Source organism: Balaenoptera musculus, chromosome 3, assembly GCF_009873245.2.
Source record: "Balaenoptera musculus isolate JJ_BM4_2016_0621 chromosome 3, mBalMus1.pri.v3, whole genome shotgun sequence".
Taxonomy (NCBI): domain Eukaryota; kingdom Metazoa; phylum Chordata; class Mammalia; order Artiodactyla; family Balaenopteridae; genus Balaenoptera; species Balaenoptera musculus.
The window spans coordinates 169,271,041-169,288,940 of NC_045787.1; the positions used below are offsets into that span (position 1 = coordinate 169,271,041).

The window sequence follows — 17,900 nt, forward strand, 5'->3', positions numbered from 1 at the left end:
CATGAGAAAAGAGAGGCTCCAAGGCCAAACAAGCTGCCTGATCCCATAGCCACAGCACGGGCCCATCCTGGGGGCGGCTCCTCCAGCCTGGCCCACAGCCTCACTGTAACCTTGCGAGAGATGGAGCCGCGAGGTTTGGGGCTAAGCCACCCTCAGATTCCTGACCCACAGAAAGTGTGAGATGATAAATGTTTATTACTATGTTAAGCCACGAAGTTCTGGGGTAATTTGTTACACGGCAATAACTAACCGATGCTACCTGGGTCTCAACATGGCCCCTGAGGCACAAACGGGAAGAGTGGATGGAGATGGGAGAGCTGTCCAGATGGAGGGCCCTCCCGGCCCGCAGCTCCTCCTCCTTCCTCCCACCACTGTGTTCCCCCTACGTGGCCCCCTCACTGCTCCTCACACACGCCAGGCACAGTCCTGCCCCAGGGCCTTTGTACGTGTTTCTCCTCTGCCTGAACACTCTTCCCCAGCGCACCATTCAGGCCTGGATCAAACGCCACCCCCTCAGAGAGGCCCTCCCTGACCACCGGCTGCAGCTGGCTCCCCACCCCACTCTCTGTCACTTACAAGTCTACTTGGTTTAAACCTTCTTTTTTATAGTTTTGCTCCTCCGGTGGCTGCTCCCTTAGTAGCCATGAGCCCCATGCGGGCAGCAATCACACCCTCCTGCACATCTACAGCCCAGGGAGCAGGTGCCTGGCACTTGGCAGGACCGTGGGCACCGGCACCACCCCCTTCTCCCTGGTGATGGCCCCAGGAGTCATGACGAGGTCTGGGGCCAGGGCGCCAGGGCTTGGCTCAGAGGGCACACAGGGGGCAGGAGCCCCAGGGCACAGGCTGCTTTGTGTGAGCCACCAGCTCCAACCCTCCAGTCACTCCAGAGACCAGCCAGGGCAGCAGGGACAAAGAGTTAACGCTGACTGAGTCTGTACCATGAGGCCAGGGCTGTTGATTTGTTTAATCTGCCCAATGGACCTGTAAGGCAGGTATTATGATTACCTCCACGTGACAGATGTGGAAGTTGAGGCTCGGAGAGACCAGGTCACTCGCCTGAGGTCACCCAGGATAGAGAGGGAACGGATGGACTTGATTCCAGACGGCAGGCTTCAGCCTGAGCAACAACTGCATCCAGGAAAGGATGCAGGAAAGGAAAGAGCCAGCTGAGAGCCAGCACAGCCTCCCAGGCAGCGGGAAGAGCCAGTGCAAAGGTCCTGGGGTAGGACCGTGCCTGCAGAGCTGGAGGGGGGTGCGGGGGGCGGTCGGCAAGACGCTGTGATGCCAGAGCAGAGTCAGCGACAAGAGGTGAGGGCAGGGAGGGGACAGGCCCTGACACCACTGTCACCACTGGACCCACGTGTGGCTGGTGATTAGGGTCCATCTCCAGCGCTTCCCAGACGGGGGGCTTCCTTGGAGGCAGGGCCAGGGTCTGTCTTGGCCCCCGCTATGACCAGAGGCCAGGCCACAAGGGCGCCCAGACAACTGGATAGGGGAAACACTGGGGTCCCACCCAAGGCAACACAAAATTAACTCAAAACGCATCACAAACCTACACGAACGCAAGAGCTGAGACCATAAAACCCTTAGAATAAAACAGGTAAATCCTCATGACCTCGGGTCAGGTAGGGATTTCTTCGCTACAACAACCAAGGCACAGCAGCCGAAGAAAAAAGAGAGAAATGGAAGCTGGTCAAAACTGACACCACTAAGAAGATGAAAAGACAACCCACAGAATGGGAGGGAATGCTGTGGATCATCTATTGGAAGAGGGGCTCATGTCTAGAACACAGAAAGAATGCCTACAATTCAGTAATGAAAGGAAAACTAACCCAACTGGAAAATGAGCAAAGGGCTTGAATAGACGTTTCTCCAAAGAGGACACACAAACGTCCAACACGCACACGAAGAGATGTTCACCATCACTAACCGTCAGGGAAATGCACACCAAGACCACGGTGAGCCCCCCATCCCCTGGTGAGGATGGGGGAGGGGAAGTGGCGCGGCCGCCGTGGGAACGGAGCGGCAGCTCCTCAGAAGGTTAAACGGAGTTTCCATCTGACCCAGCATCACCACGGCTGGGTGTCCACCCAAGAGAAATGAGGACACGTGTCCACACAAAGGCTGTACGTGAATGTTCTCAGCAGCACGAGTCACAGCATCCAAAAGGTGCAAACACCCCAAATGTCCATCGACGTATGATGGATAAACACACGTGTCCTTCCACACATGGGAGCATCACTCAGCCATGAAAAGGGGTGAAGCCCCGACACCCGCTACCACGTGGATGGACCCTGAGAACACGATGCTCAGTGAGAGAAGCCAGACGCAGAAGGACACACAGCGTGTGATTCCATTTACATGAAATGTCCAAACAGGCAAATCCACAGACACAGACAGTGGATTCGTGGTTGTCAGGGGCTGGGGAGGGGGATGGGGGTGACCGCTCATGGGGACGGGGCTTCCTTTTGGGGTGATGGGAATGTTCTAAAATCGATTGTGGTGATGGTCACACAACTCTGTGAATATAGTAAAAACCACTGAGTTGCACACTTTAAATAGGTAAAACCATGTGGCATGTGAATTATATCTCAACAAAGCTGTTACCCAAAAAAGTGTTTAGAAAAAAGTCTAAGTGCAGAATGAGGTCTGCAGGCCGACCTCGCTTTACTGCACTGAGCAGATACTGAGTTTTTGACAAAATGAAGGTTTGTGGAAGTCTATCAGCGCCATTTTCCCAACAGCATTTGCTCCCTTCGTGTCTCTGAGTCACACTGTGTTATTTCTCACAACATTTCAAACTTTGTCCCTACTATTATATTGTTATGCTGATCTGTGGTCAGTGATCTTTTATGTTACTATCAAAAAAAAGATTACTACTTTCTGAAGGCTCAGGTGACCGTTAGCGTTTTTAGCAATAAAGTATTTTTAAATTAAGGTATGTGCATTGTTTTTTAGACATAATGCTACTGTACACTTAATAATACTACAGTATAGTGTAAAGATAACTTTTTTTTTTTCTGGCCGCATGCGGCTTGTGGGATCTTAGTTCCCCAACCAGGGATCGAACCTGTGCCCCCGGCACTAGAAGCGCAGAGTCCTAACCACTGGACCACCAGGGAATCCCCAAAGATAACTTTTATATCTGCTGGGAAACCAAAAATTCATGTGACTTGCTTTACTGTGGTATTTGCTTTATTTCAGGGGTCTGGAAGCAAACCTGCAGTGTCTCCGAGGTCTGCTTGCATTTTACAAACGCAACAGTAGGAGGTGTGTGACCAGGGCAGGTGTGCACCGCGAGTGCCTCCCAAGGGGCTGGCAACAGAGGTCCCTGGGGTGGGTATGAGGGTGGGGCCAGGCCTGTATCTCGTGCCAGAAACACACAGCAGCTTTCCAAAGGAGGGAAAAGAAAAATCACGAGAAAGCTGAATTCTGGGGGGACGGTGGGGGGCACATGCAAAGGCCCTGTGGTGACAGGACACTCTCCAGGAACAGCAAAGAAAGGGTCTGTTGTGGCTGGAGGGGAGGGTGCAGCTGGAGGCCAAGCCCTGACCAGCAGCCCATGCTGTCCCCCCCCACCATTTCACTGCACAGAGCAACTGTTTCCACAGTGGTAAACAGGAAACCTTGCAAAGGACAGGGCCAGGGGTGGGGGTGGGGGGCAGGGTGTTAATCCAGAACTCACAGGCGCTAAGTGAAAGAAGGTTCCAGAACCTTCACCACTCATGCCACAGACACAGCCTAACACCCGTCTGGGCTGAGCACCGGCCTGCCACCAAAGTTCAGGGCCCGAGGCTCTGGGCAGGGATGGCCCTCAGGTCAGCAGACAATAACCACATGGAAGGTCTAAGGGGGGCGGACTCGGCCATGGAAATCGGGTGGGCTTCCTGGAGGAGCAGGCAGAGGACGGACTGTACAGGTGGGAGGAGGACCGAGGCAAGGAGGGTGGCTCCGGGGGTCACCAGGCACATTCTCAGTGGCTCCGCAGGTGGAAGGGTTCAGGCGGCTGGGTCAGGGTCACAGAGGGGCTGTCAGCCCAGGAAGGAGGCTTGTCCAGTCTCGGGCCCTTGGAGGGCCCCGCCGACCCCACGTCTCCAAATGCCGCGTGTGATCCTGGACTGAATCCGGGAGAGGGAAAAAAAGTTACCATACGGGACGGTTTGGGTTAATTCACAAAACTGTGAATCCCGACTGCGGGCCGCGCCGATGTTCCATTTCCTCCACGTGACCCCTGCCCTCAGCTCAGAGAGCGTCTTTGTTTATCGGACGTACAGCCCGTCCTCCGTCCTCCTTCCTTACAGATTCCATGTCTGCAAGTCCACCTACCGGCTGGAATTTATCTGTAACCCACACGCGCAGGGCTGCCACGCTCCTTCTCAGGCACACGCAGGGCAGCGAGGTCTCGGGTGCCCTACACACGTGCCCAGCGAGCCCAAGCCAGGCGACGCCCTGCCTGCTCGGTTCAGCTCTCAGACCACAGACAAGTGTACTTTCCGTGGTCTCTTTAGTGCCATGTTTTCTGCATTTTTGTGTTTTTGGTGAGTGGTTCTGCATCTAAAACTGCCCCCCAGCACAGAGCCGAAGTGCTTGCTGGCCAGCGTCCCAAGTGCAGGAGGGCAGTGACGTGCTCACGGGGACAGTACGTGTGTTAGATGAGCTTCGTTCAGGCCAGGGTTACAGCCCCGCCGTGAATGAATCAACAACTGGTATCAGACAAGGCGTCTTTAAACAGAAACGTACATCACACGAGGCTGCTGCATGGGGATCAGTTGTGACAATGGGGTGACAGAGGCGGAGCCTGGCCCCGCGTGTCCTCCCTCCCTTGGCAGAGGGCGTGTGGGTGTCGCCAGAGTGTCCCTGCAACTTTCCGCAGGCTTCAAAGGTTTCAAAATAAAACGTTAAAAAAATAATAATATATACGGAGACAGGTAAACATCCGGAACAACAGTCATTACCTCTGTAGAAACGGAGGGTCGAGACAAATAAATGCTCACTTTCCACTGACTGCAGGTCTGGGCTGCTGCTTTTTTCCAGTAAGCATGTTATTATTTGTAGCTGAAGGCATGCCTTTCGCACAAAGACAGAGGCAGATGAGGGGAACTGAACAGAAAGCCCAGAAATAGACCAGCTACACGCAAGAATCTGGTCTGTAATCAAGGTGGCATCTGAAATCCGTGAGGAAAGCAGATTATCCAGGAAGTGGGGCTGGGCTGACCGTGAGCCACCTGGGAAGACTTGGCTCAATTAAACCCTTGTACATCTTATGCCAGGATAAATGCCAAATATAACAAGAATTTAAATGTAAAGAAAAAAATAAGTAAAATTATAGAAGTACTAGAAGAATTTAACTGTAACCTCGGAACAGAGGACACATTTCCATCATGACACCAAACTGGGAAACCATAAAAAGAGACTGATAGGGACTTCCCTGGTGGTGCAGTGGTTAAGAATCCACCTGCCGATGCAGGGGACCCAGGTTCGAACCCTGGTCCAGGAAGATCCCACATGCCACGGAGCAGCTAAGCCCGTGTGCCATAACTACTGAGCCTGTGCTCTAGAGCCCGAGAGCCACAACTACTGAGCCCACACACCACAACTACTGAAGCCCACGTGCCTAGAGCCCGTGCTCTGCAACAAGAGATGCCACTACAATGAGAAGCCTGTGCACCACAACGAAGAGTAGCCCTCGCTTGCTACAACTAGAGAAAGCCCACACGTAGCAACGAAGACCCAACACAGCCAAAAATAAATTAAATAAATAAGAAAATAGAAGATACTATCTAAAAAAAAAAGAGAGAGAGAGGCTGATAAATGGGACCACATGAAAACAAAAACACCTGCCTGGCACTGATAATCATCTTAAGAGAAGATGGGGAAAAGCTACTTAAACTTACTTGTATCGTGGATTAAAAAAAAAAAATCTTCCATAATATATAAAGAGCTCCCACAGATCAATAAGAAAAAGACTGGTAAGTAATTTGAAAATGGGAAAGATACAATCAGTATACAGCTTCCAGAAAATGAATAAGAGTCCTGAGATGTGTAGGATTAAATGCAGGAATGGGGTGAGTGGTGAAAAGGGGTCTGTGAGTGTGGAATCAAGACAAGACAGAGTGGAGACCTGAACGCTTGTGGGGGCAAAGGCACCAAGGACTCCCTGGTGGTCGATGCTCCATTTACCAGCTCTGACAAAGTGCAGGATGCTGTCAAGATGAGGCAGTCCAGTGCCACTGGACTGCCGTGTGACCTGGGCGGGCAAGTCTCTGCTCCCTTTGCTGGGATACATTTTTAATAAAACAAAGATGAAACATTAAAAGGAAAAAATACGTGAAGACATTTCCCTCTGATTCACGTTTCCCTCTGATTCACGTTATGATAAATACAAGCTGCAACTATGCCCAGACCTCCCTTTGTGCCATAAGTTTGGCAAAGATGGAAGAAATGGGCGAGGCACGGCGCTCTCACCCTTGCTGGAGGGAACTCAGAACGGTTCACCTTGGGTTCATCACATGCATCTTATGATGCTCTGACATCTCGGGGGCCTTGCAGACCTGGGGACTGTCCCTCCTGGAGTCAGCCAACCCCTAGATCACAAACCACCTGCCTGTGAGCACATCTCTGCTGTGCCAACCAAGCCACTACGGGCCACACCCTCAGCACTCCTCATCCTGCTCACACGCAAGCCCAGGGGCACCGCCTCAACCACCCCCAGCCAGAGCCCATGCCAGCCCACAGCCGCCGCCATCGAACGAGCCGATCCCAAGCTGGCTCAGGGTGCCAACGGTGCCCGTCCCTCCCATCCTGCGGAAACCCCAGGAAAGACCAATGTTTTCTCTGCGTCCAACCTGGCTTGCAGAGACGCCTCCATTCCCCACAAGCTAAGCCCCGTCCTGGACGGTTCGCATGAGCTGGCTCATCTAATCCTCATGGGATCCCCGAGAGGAAGGCGTGCCTGGATGCCGCTTCACCAATGCGCTTCCCGTGGCTGCTGGGACCCTGCATCCTGCTTCTTCTCCACCTGCGCCCGCCCCCTTGGTCACCTCCCCTCGTCACACGCTGTAAAGGCCATGTCCTGCCAGGGGCGCTAAGACGTGTCCCCCCATGGACCCATCGGCTGCCTGGTCATCGCTCTGCACGAGGAGGCCCTTTCCCTGCCTCGTCCCCACCTCCTCGCCCCATGGCCGTCTGCCCAACCACCCCCTGGGCTCCAGACTCGGTCCTCTGCCCCCCACGTCTCCACGTCTCATACTCGCACTGCGCCCGACCGTCCCCCATCTCAGCCGAGGCAGCTTGTCCTTCCAGGGTCTCAGACCCCAACCTGGCAGTCACCCTCTACTCCTCTCCCCTCCCCCGCCACACTCAACCCTTCAGTAAGTCCGGTTGACTCGGCTTCTAAAATCTACTCTGCATCACTCCTTCCTCCTGCCTCCACCCGAGCCCAAGTCCCAGCATCACCACCTGGACCAGCACAGTCCCCTCCACCCTGGTCCCCAGCTCCCACCCTCCCTCCCCACAGTCTTTCCCCCACAGTGGCCAGAAGTAGCTCATGAGCACCTGAGTCAGGCCCCACCCCTCCTCTGCCCACAGCCCTCCAGGGATCCCTCCTACCTCGGGGTAAAAGCCCAAGTCCTCCCTGCGGCCCACAAGGTCCTGCCCGACCTGCCCCGTCCCCTCCCTGCCCCCCCTCTTCCCTCTCTCCCCCTTGCTCACTCTGCTCCATCCACATGGGCCTTACTGTTCCTGCAACAACCCAGGCACAGTCCTGCCCCAGGGCCTTTGCACGGACTGTGCTCTCTGCCTGGGAGCCTCTCCCCACACCCCCTCAGTGCACATCCCCTCCTTCCTGCAGATCTCTGCTCAGATGTCGCCCGTCGCCCCTCCTGAGTACCTGGCCTCTATCAGCTCCCCCAACGCCCGTTTTTCTCTCCCCTTCTCTGCTCTGCTCTTCCCCGCGGCACTCGCCTCCCCTGCCGTGTTACACCTCTCTCTCCTTTCTTCACTTACTGTTTGCACACACCGCACCCGCACCCCCGGCATGCACACAAGGACCGTGCCCGTCTCATTCGGGCCTCCCCAGCACCTGGCCCGAGCAGTCTTCAGCAGCATCTGCTCACAAACACCTGACCTGCACCCCACAGCCCGAAACCTTCAACGGCAACCCCGTGCCCCCAGGATAACGGCCCACATGTGTGCATGACATGCGCATGATCGAGACAGAAGAGCAACTGGGGCAGATGCTGGGGTCCCTTTCCTCAGTCAGAGCCAGAGGCCAGGTCTCCAAATGCCTTTCCACTGGCTCAGGCACTTGGGGCCCCTCAGGCTGGACCCCTAACCCCTCCATGGGGCCTGGTGGCACCTAGTACAGGGGTCCCGAGGCTAATCCCCAGGTCAGTAATCCCCCCACGTGGGCAGTCCCCACTGTCCAGCTGGCAGCAGCCAGGAAATCCCCAGCGGGGTCCCGACCTGCCCTGTCACATGTGGTGCCACACAGCTTAGTGGGGACAGTGGGAACAGGAGGGCCCGGGGCCTGGTCACCAGGCTGGTAAATGCCCGGGCCACACGGCTGTCACTTAACGAGCACCGCCGGGGGTGTGGGTCTCACCTCTCCATGCCCCGCCGAATCCCTGGGACCCCTGCCCTCATTCTGAGAGGCGGAGGCAGGCACACTGTCCTCAGCCCAGGCAGGGCTGAGCCCGGTCAAGCCCCAGGCCACCCTGCCCAGGATCCCGTGGGAATCCACCCGCCTTGGGGGCCCCGAGCATTCCCCCAGACCTGCTCCTCACCCATCAGCACAAGCCTGCCAGGGCGTGGACCCCCAGACCTGCTCCTCCTTGGGCCTCGCCAACCGCCCTCCCCCCACCAACTCCAGGGTGCAGGCCTCCCTCCCCTCCCTCCCCCACCACGAGACCACCGTCCAGGCCCCCAGCCCCACTCACCTGGACGCCCACCCCCGCAGCCCCTCCCCACCACGCAGGCAGAGGGCTCTTGCTCTGTAAAACGTGACTCTCTGCCCTGCTTAAACCCACCAGCACCACCGACTGGCCTCAGACCAGAACCCGAGCAGGGCCAGGCCCCCCATCCCTTCCCTTCTGAGGAACGAATCACGCTCATTCCTGCCTCAGGGCCTTTGCACTGCTGATCCCTCTGCCTGAATGCTCAACTGCGGCTGCTATGTCTCACTTGGGTCACCTGCTCCCCTGACCACCTGGCAGCAGCAGGCCCTGGTCACCCCCTGGGGCCACGGTGCCCGTTTCACTGCCCTGGCAGCTCCCCATGGGCCAGCGTGGTCTGACTTAGGGGTCGGCAAGCGTTCTCCGTAGAGGACCAGCCAGTGAGTGTCTCCGACTTTGCAGGCCACGGGTCTCTGTCTCAACTCTCAGCTCTGCCGCTGTAGCTAGACAGCCCCGTGGACCACAGGCGATTGACAGGGAGTGGCGAAGCGCCAAGAAGACGTGACAGACAAAAACCGGTGGGCGGGATGGACCCGGGGCCTCAGTCTGCAACCGCTGGCCTCACCTATTTACTAGCTCGCCATCGCATCCTGACCCGCACCAATCTGAAGGTGAGGGAGCCCAGGCGCCGGACACCCGCCCCCCCCAGCAGGTGCTCCATAACGTCCAACAGGCCCTGCCCAAGGGCAAAGCAACAGGTGATCGCACGTCCCCGTGAGCCGAGTCAGATGGCAGCCCCGCCTGCCCAGGCTCTGGGGGAAGCAGTCCCTCGAGCTGGCACCCATGTGGGGCCGGCCAGGCCAGCACCCTTCCAGGGCTCTACAAGCCAATCGACCTGATCCAGCTCCACGAGAAAGGCACAGTCATCACACCCATTTCACAGATGGAGACACCGAGGCAGAGGACCCCCTGGCTGGCAACGGCGGTCCGGCTCCCAAGGCCTCTCCACGGAGAGGACCAGGCTGCCGGCCCAAGCGCCGGACATGGCCTCACTAGAAAGTGGCCAGGGCGGGATTAGAACCGGAGCCTTCTGCCTCCAAAGGCCATTGTTGACTCCCAACGAGCAGACGAGGGACGCTGCTGCCCGCGGTTACAATCCGCCCACAGCTACAGAGGAGGCCCCTGGTGATGAGGCCCCACCCCCAGCCATGCTGGCCCGACGCTGCTTTTCGAGCACATGAGGCCTTTTGCTTGGGCCCTGCTGGCTTCCTGCGCCTCCTTCAGGCCTCCCTCAAATGTCATGGGAAGCCTCGTTGAGAGGACACAGTAGAGCAAGAACTTGAAAGAACTAAGGAAGCAAATGACAGGGATACGGAGGATGAGCATCCCAGGCAGAGGGCACAGTGGGGCAGCACCAGGCCTGGCGAGCTGGAGGAACTGCGAGGAGGTCAATGTGTCCGGAACAGAGTGAGCGAGGGGGAGACAGGGAGGAGGGGAGGGCAGGGAGGGGACAGGGCAGGTCGTGCAGGGCCTTGTGGGCCGCAGGGAGGACTTGGGCTTTTACACCCAGGAGGTGGGACCCTGGAGGGCTGTGGGCAGAGCAGGGGCGGGGCCTGAGTCAGCTTTTAGTGGGAGCCTTCTGGAGTGAGCGGGAGGGAGCACAGGAAGAGACAGGGGGCCAGGCCAGCCATGGATGATGGGACTGAACCAGGTGGTGGCAGAGGAGTGGGGAGCAAATGGGTGGATTTTCAGTCCACTTTGAAGACAAAGCCGACATAATTTCCCACCAGGTTAGACGTGGGAGGGGCCAGGGGTCAGCGGGGAATGCAGCTGACTATTCTGAGAGATCACGGAAGCAGGAAGGACAGGAGGGAAACTGCTCAGAAACACCAGGCCACAGCGCAGGCCAAAGCCCACAGGCAGCTTGTGGACACCCACAGGGTCCCGTGAATGTGCCCAAGAGCCCAGCCTTTCTGAGATCCTCCACAGAACCAGGCACCCCACAGAGTCCCCAGAAGCCAGCAGAGAACACCATCGGGCCTTCCCTGGACCGGGGCTCGGGAGCCCGGGAGTTTAAAGTAACCGGATTCTAAAACACCACCAATACATTTCACCTCCCATCAGATTGGCCAAAATGACCGAGGCCGATAAAATCCGGAGCTGGCAACGCTGCGAGGAGACAGACAGTCTCTCTTGGCTCCTGCCGGACCTTTCCAGAAAGCCAGGGGGCATCAATCTGGTTGCGCCTGACCCAGCGGTTCCAAGGCGGGGACTCCAACCACTAGAACTGAGAGCACCACGGCTACAGGCCCACGTTCAAAGGTGTTTACTGCAGCATCGCTTGTGACAACAAAAGGCAGCTCCAGAAACCACTGGATCGTCCCTCAGCAGGAAGCTCGTGCCTAAAGGGGGTGGGCTGTCACTAAAGTTCACCAAGCGCCCTCCACCTGCTGATGCACTAACTCAGGTAAAGCTGGCAGTGTGGCCCCATTTTACAGATGGAGACACTGAGGCTCAGAGAGATCAAAGCATTTGCCCTGTGAGGTCACACAGAAATTGAGTGGAACCCAGGCAGGATAAGGGGTTTCCACCTTCTCAATCACAGCACCATATTCTCTCTCTCTGAAGAAAAGAATTGATACCAACGTGGGGAAAAAAAGCCGTATTATGGATAAAAAGCAAGCAAGTTACAGAATGATGGGTGAAGTACGGCAGCCCTCACCCCGGGTGACTGTGTCTTCAGGGGACACTGGGCGATGTTCAGGGACATCTGTGGTTGTCAGGACTGGGGGGGCTCCTGGCATCAAGTGGGTGGGGGCAGGGATGCCGCTGGACCCCACAGTGCCCAGGACGGCGCCCACAACAAAGAACTTTCCAGTCCCAAACTAGCGCTGAGGCATCGAGACTCTGGCATCGTACGAACCCCCTGGTGAGCAAGCAGACCCATCTGTGTGTTTACGCATCTGTTCGAGCAGCAGGAAAGGCATGGACAGTTGTTCCCCAAACTTAAGAGAAATGGGTTCGGCGGAGGAGAGACAGCTATTAGCCCTAAAGTGAGTGAAATAAGTGATCAGCTGTGGGAACCGGATTTCTGCTGGTTTGGGGACAGGGGCGGGGACGGCCCCTTACGGGCCAGGTCCCTGTGCTCAGACCCAACCACAGCCAGGGCCTGGGACTTTATCTGCCCCCATCAGATCACCTAGCCCCTGATAAGACAAGCGTATGCTGTGCGGCTTTCCTGTGGGCACTGCATCCTAGGCTATTGTGTCTCTGCCCAGCACAGGGCAGAGGGATGCTGAAGGAGGTCAGGGGGCTGAGAAAGGACTTCAGCCGGGTCCCTCTGCCATGTCTGGGGCTGGCCAGGCAGGGCATCGCCGCCAGCAAAGACCGGGAGCCAGAGGGCCGGATGGTTGGAGCTGAACCAGGGTAACCCACCAAGCAGCTCCAGATGGCAGCAGGAAAGGAAGCGGTGGGAGTCCTCTGGAGCCCGGGGGAGCTCGCTCACTCTGGCTCTTTCTCCAGACATTTCTCCCAACTCCCAGGCAGCACAGCATCTGCTTGCCTGCCAAGGAAGCTTCGGGAGGCCCGGGGGAGAAGGAGGATGGATGCCCCTGTGGGTGTCTACAGGGGACTCGCCAGAGAGGGCTGCCTGGAACAGAGAACTCCGCGGATCCAGAAACTTCCTATTTGGGAGCCTGCAACCTTGACCAAGAAAGAACCAGGCAGTGGCTGGGCTCTGCACACCGCCCCAGGGAAAGGCAGACCGTGGGCCCACAGGGCTGGGCGAGGCTGCCTCCTTCCCCAAACCTGCTCTGCTAGAGGGCCAGGGAGGCATGCCAAGGAGAGGAGCTCAAGAAAGCAGTGCCCCTACAGAGCTACGGCAGCCCCCCAACATCCAGGGAAAAGGCTGCAGGGGGCCTTCTCCTCCCCCACCTGCTTGCCAAGCCCTGGCACTGAAGGTGCCTGGAGATGTCATCCCCCTACCTACCTCCGGTTACAGGAGGTAAACTGAGACCCAGAAAGGGAAGGAATGGCCAGTGGACTAGAAACCAGGTCTGGTGAATTCCACAAAACTGAGGTAGTCAGGAGGCTGACCCAGCTGGCCTCGGAGACCCCCCACTTCCGCCACAGCAGCCCCTGCCCTTAACGACCAGTAGGATGTGCCCACAGGGTGACGGCTTGCAGGGGAACGGGTGAGGCCCGGAAGCTGATACCAGCAAAGTGGACGGCCCCGAGCAGTGGGTCCAGACGGTGGGGGGGGAGGGGGGGGAAACATGTGGGACAGCGTCACCCCTTGGAGGCAGGGCCCCCCACCGTAACGGGGGTACTCCACTATCCCACATGCAGAGCAGCCCCCTGACAACAAGACTGGGTGGGACGTCGTCCCCAAGCGCCCTCAGCAGGAGGCAGTGCACCCACCTACCGCGCGTCCTAAATAGGGGTCGCATCCCTCCCAGAGGTGAGGACCCATCTTCCCCGCATGCCTCCAACGGGGTCTGCTCCACCCACAGCCTCCCAGAATGGGGCCCTGCGCCCACCCCCGCTCCCAGACAGGCGGCTCCCCCAAGAACCCCGGGAATGGGCGGCGCCACCCCGACCCCAGGGCGGGGCGTCTCGGGCCCCGCGGAGCGTCCCCCGGCCCCGGAGTGGGGCGTTCCATCCCCCCCGCGAGCGCCCCGAGTGGAACGTTCCGGCCTCCCCGCTGCGGGTCCCGACGCCCCTCCGGCGCTCGGACGGGTCCACTGGGCCTCAGCAGGGGGGGGGGCAGGCGGGTCCATTCGGGGAGCGGGGAGAGAAGGAGGAAGGTCCGGAACCGTTACCTGCTGCCGCACTGCTCTCTGCCGCCCAGGCCGCCTCCGAGGTCACGGCCCCCGCCTCGGCGCTCTCCGCCTCGTCCGGCACCTCCAGCTCCATGGCCGCGCGCGGACCTGCCGGCGGGCGGGCGGGCGGCCGGAGGCTGCTACCCGAGCTGCGGCCGCCGCCGCCGCTGAACAACAACCGCCACCGGCTGGAGATCTGAGGGAGGGGGCCGGGCCCAGGGAGTGAGGGGCGGGCCCGGGGCGGGGCCAGGCGCTGCGCCATCGCGCACCGCGCGCACCGCCAATCGGAGCTCGGGGGAGGGGCCTGCGTGCGTCCCGGGCCCCGGGAGCGCCGCGAGCGCCCTCACGTGCCCAGGGGGTGGAAGGGCAGCGCCATTCCTGTCAATATTACTGTAGTACGTAAGAGCGTTATTATACATAACGAGCATAAATAATAATTACAGTTAAAAATTGTCGTCATATTAAAAATAAAATTTATATTACATATGCTTATGTTTGATATAAATAATAGTTACGTAATAATAAGAAACAAATTTTTATCATTATGCACAATATACAAATTATATGTGATATTGTCATGATACATTAACGTGACTATTAAACAAACAGTAATATGCTTTTGTAATAAGTAATATTAATATGTAACGTAAAAATATTATTTATGATATATAACGTAGTAAAAATTAGTTATATGTAACAATAATATCCTTAAATGCCAAGCTTAGTGCTAAAGCCTTTATATGCAATACCTCCATAAGTTAGGGACCTGCTTTTTGTTTCCTTTTTTTTTAACTACTACCATATTCTCAATACCTAATGCAGAACATTACACCTAGAAGACAATAAATATTTGATAATATTGATCAACCGGATGGAAACTATTATCATCCCCATTTTACACATGAGAAAACAGGAGCGCAGAGAGCTGAAGCCACGTGTTTGGTATCACACAAAGGACCGTGCTGTGAAGCGTCCCCTTTACTTATTGTATTAAGAATAATAATATTATTTAAGTCTAATGGTGAACTCACCAACGACATGGTTAGGCAGTCATTCATTCTGAGGTCATGGTTTGGGGAGTAATAAATGTTGCTATTAGTAGTTTTATTCATTATTAATGATTTCTGCTGGGAGGCAGGTGGGGGAGTCCAGACGCTCAGCTGGTGTGGGTGAAGCTGGGCTGTTTTCACCCAGGCCTGTCCGACTCCAGACACGTGACCCCTCTTCATTGTCAGGGTGCTGGCGAGGTCAGCGGGAGGCCGACAAGGCTGGGCTTAGGGGTGCTTGGTGGTGGGTAAGGGGGAATCAGCAAGATGGAGCAGACCTCGGTCTGACCCAGGGCTTAGAAAGATGCTCCTGAAATGTTCTCCATCAAAACAAGGAGACAAATCAAGAAAAAGGAAGACGCAGAGAACAGGACCCAGGATGAGGTGGAGGGATCCCCTAGGTTAGCTGTGTCCTGTTAGAATTAAGCCTACCCAGAGAGGAGGAGTCAAACAGCTCCAGGGAATCAACAGATGATGGATAAACACAATGTGGTCCATTCATACAATGGGATATGATCCCGCCTTGAAAAGAAGGGAATTCTGACACACGCTGCAACGTACGTGAACCTGGAGGACGTGATGCTCAGTGAGAGAATCCAGACACAGAAGGACAAATTCTGTCTGATTCCACTCACAGGAGGTCCTAGAGGAGTCACGTCCACAGAGACAGGAAGTAGATGGTGGGGACCACGGGGTTGGGGAGGGGCTGGGGAGTCAGTGTTTCCTGGGGACGGAGCTCCAGTTTGGGAAGATGAGAAAGTTCTGGAGATGGGCGGAGGGGATGGATGCACGACAATGAGAATGTGCTTAATGCCACTGAGCTGTGCACTTAAAAACGGTTAAGACGGTAAATTTTATGTTATGTGTATTTTGCCACCATTTTTTTTTTTTAATAAATTTATTTATTTATTTATTTTTGGCTGTGTTGGGTCTTCGTTTCTGTGCGAGGGCTTTCTCTAGTTGTGGCAAGCGGGGGCCACTCTTCATCGCGGTGCGCGGGCCTCTCACTGTCACGGCCTCTCTTGTTGCGGAGCACAGGCTCCAGACGCGCAGGCTCAGTAGTCGTGGCTCACGGGCCTAGCCGCTCCGCGGCATGTGGGATCTTCCCGGACCGGGGCACGAACCCGTGTTCCCTGCATTGGCAGGCGGATTCCTAACCACTGCGCCACCAGGGAAGCCCGCCACCATTTTTTAAAAAGGCTCCAGAAGTTCTCTGGACACACGCCATGGATAGAACTCCTGATTCGTTTTGAATCTGTCTCCAGAGAAGATCTACATCAGTGATCCTCAAAGCTAGGTGCCTGGACTTGCCCCCATCAGCATCAACCAGGAGCTTGTTAGAAATGTAGGTTCTCGGGCCCCAGCCCAGCCCTCCTGCATCAGAAACTCCGGGGGCAGGGACCCACAGTCTGTCTTTCAATGAGCCTCCCAAGGCAATTCAGATGCCTGATAGAGTTTGAGAACCACTGGCTCAGACAACTGGGAATGGAGAGGAGGGGCCGGGATCCCGTGGGGTAGCGGCTTTTGCTCCTCTTGCTTCATCCCCCCAAGTGCCTGCTCAATATTCCCATTTTGCAGGATGGAAAACTGAGGCTGCCCAGCTGGGGCTGGTTGCCTGTTTTCGGGCACCCCCTTGTGGCTATCGTGGTTATTTCTGTCAGCACTGGGTCCTGCAGGTAAGAGGGACTTTATGAGTCTTCCACCCCCTCCCCATATTCCATTCATTCATTCCACAAATATTTATTGAGCACCTACTGTATACCAGACACTGTTCTAGGCCAGGAGGATACACAAATAAGCAGGACCAAATCCCCGACCTCAGTGAAGAGACATCTACGGAATTCCCTGGTGGTCCTGTGGTTAGGACTCCACGTTCTCACTGCCGAGGGCCCGAACCCTGGTTGGGAACTAAAATCCCACAAGCTGCATGGCGTGGCCAAAAAAGAGAGAGAGAGAGAGAGAGAGAGAGAGAGAGAGAGAGAGAGAGAGAGAGAGATCTAGAAGACAAACAAACAAGCAAACAAGACACAAGGCGTTTCAGCTGCTAATAAATACTTTGAAACTAATACAGATGTGATACAATGGCAACAGAATGTGATTGCAAAAGGCTCCACAGCTAATACGTATTAAGCTCCTATTCCAGTGTTTTCTGATAGAACTACAAGGCAAGCCCATTTCAGTTTAACTTTTTAAATGTCATTTAAAATTTTCTAGCAACCACATTTAAAAAAATTAAAAAACCAAAAGCAGGTGAGATAACTTTTAACACTATATTTCATTGAATGCAATACATTCAAAACTATTATCATTTCTACAGGGAATCGATAGGTAAAACCAATGAGCTATTTTACATGCTTTTCTGCACAGCTGCTCTTCCAAATCCAATGAGTATTTTACCTGCATGTCATTCATTCAGACCAGCCACCTGTGGGTCGCAGCTGGAAGGTGCAATTCTACTGTGTGCCCAGCAGAGTTCTCAGCACTTTATGGACGGACGTTCATTCACTTTACTGTAGGAAACAACCCTAGGAGCAGACGCCAGTGTTGTTCCCATTTTTAAATTTTATTTTAGTTTTCATTTTATTATTATTATTATTTTCATATTTTTTTTTGGCCATGCCGCGCAGCATGTGGAATCTTAGTTCCCCAACCGGGGATCGAACCTGTGACCCCAACACTGGAAGCGTGGAGTCTTAACCACCGGACCGCCAGGGACGTCCCCGTTGTTCCCATTTTTTTAGATAAGGAAACTGGGGGGCTGGTGACTTGCCCAAAGCTGCCCAGCTGGGAAGTGATAGAAAATTCTCAGTGTGGGAATCCGGCCAGTCACTTGGTGTCACAGAAGCAGAATTTGCGCTCAGATCTGCGGGGAGGGAAGGAGCAGCCCTGCCACAAGCGGTGGGACGCTGTGCCTGGTGGAAGGCAAGGCGAGCAGTGAGGGGATGGGGGGTGTGGGCAGGGATGCGCCATTCGTTCATTCATCCTTGAATTTTTCCACAAATGTCTCCCAAGGACCTGCCACATGAGCCAGTCCCTTGCTGATGCCAAGGGCTCAGCGGTGGCCAGTGCAAGCAGGGCGGGACTGGGCGTCCCTGGCCTCTGGGCCGGCAGGGGTTAAGGTCAGCTGCTCCCACGTGAGA

General features: G+C 55.7%; 1 protein-coding gene across 4 annotated transcripts in view; it reads right to left on the reverse strand.

Annotated features, from left to right (window-relative positions):
• Positions 1–13,909, reverse strand: part of PIP5K1C (phosphatidylinositol-4-phosphate 5-kinase type 1 gamma) — a 75,420-nt gene extending 61,511 nt beyond the window's left edge. For all 4 annotated transcript variants that reach the window (XM_036845753.1, XM_036845756.1, XM_036845757.1 and 1 more), the window contains exon 1: positions 13,715–13,909. In XM_036845753.1, the coding sequence (XP_036701648.1) occupies positions 13,715–13,808 (94 nt within the window). In that variant the 5' untranslated portion in view covers positions 13,809–13,909. The remainder of the gene's footprint in view (positions 1–13,714) is intronic.
• Between the last annotated feature and the right edge of the window lie 3,991 nt (positions 13,910–17,900).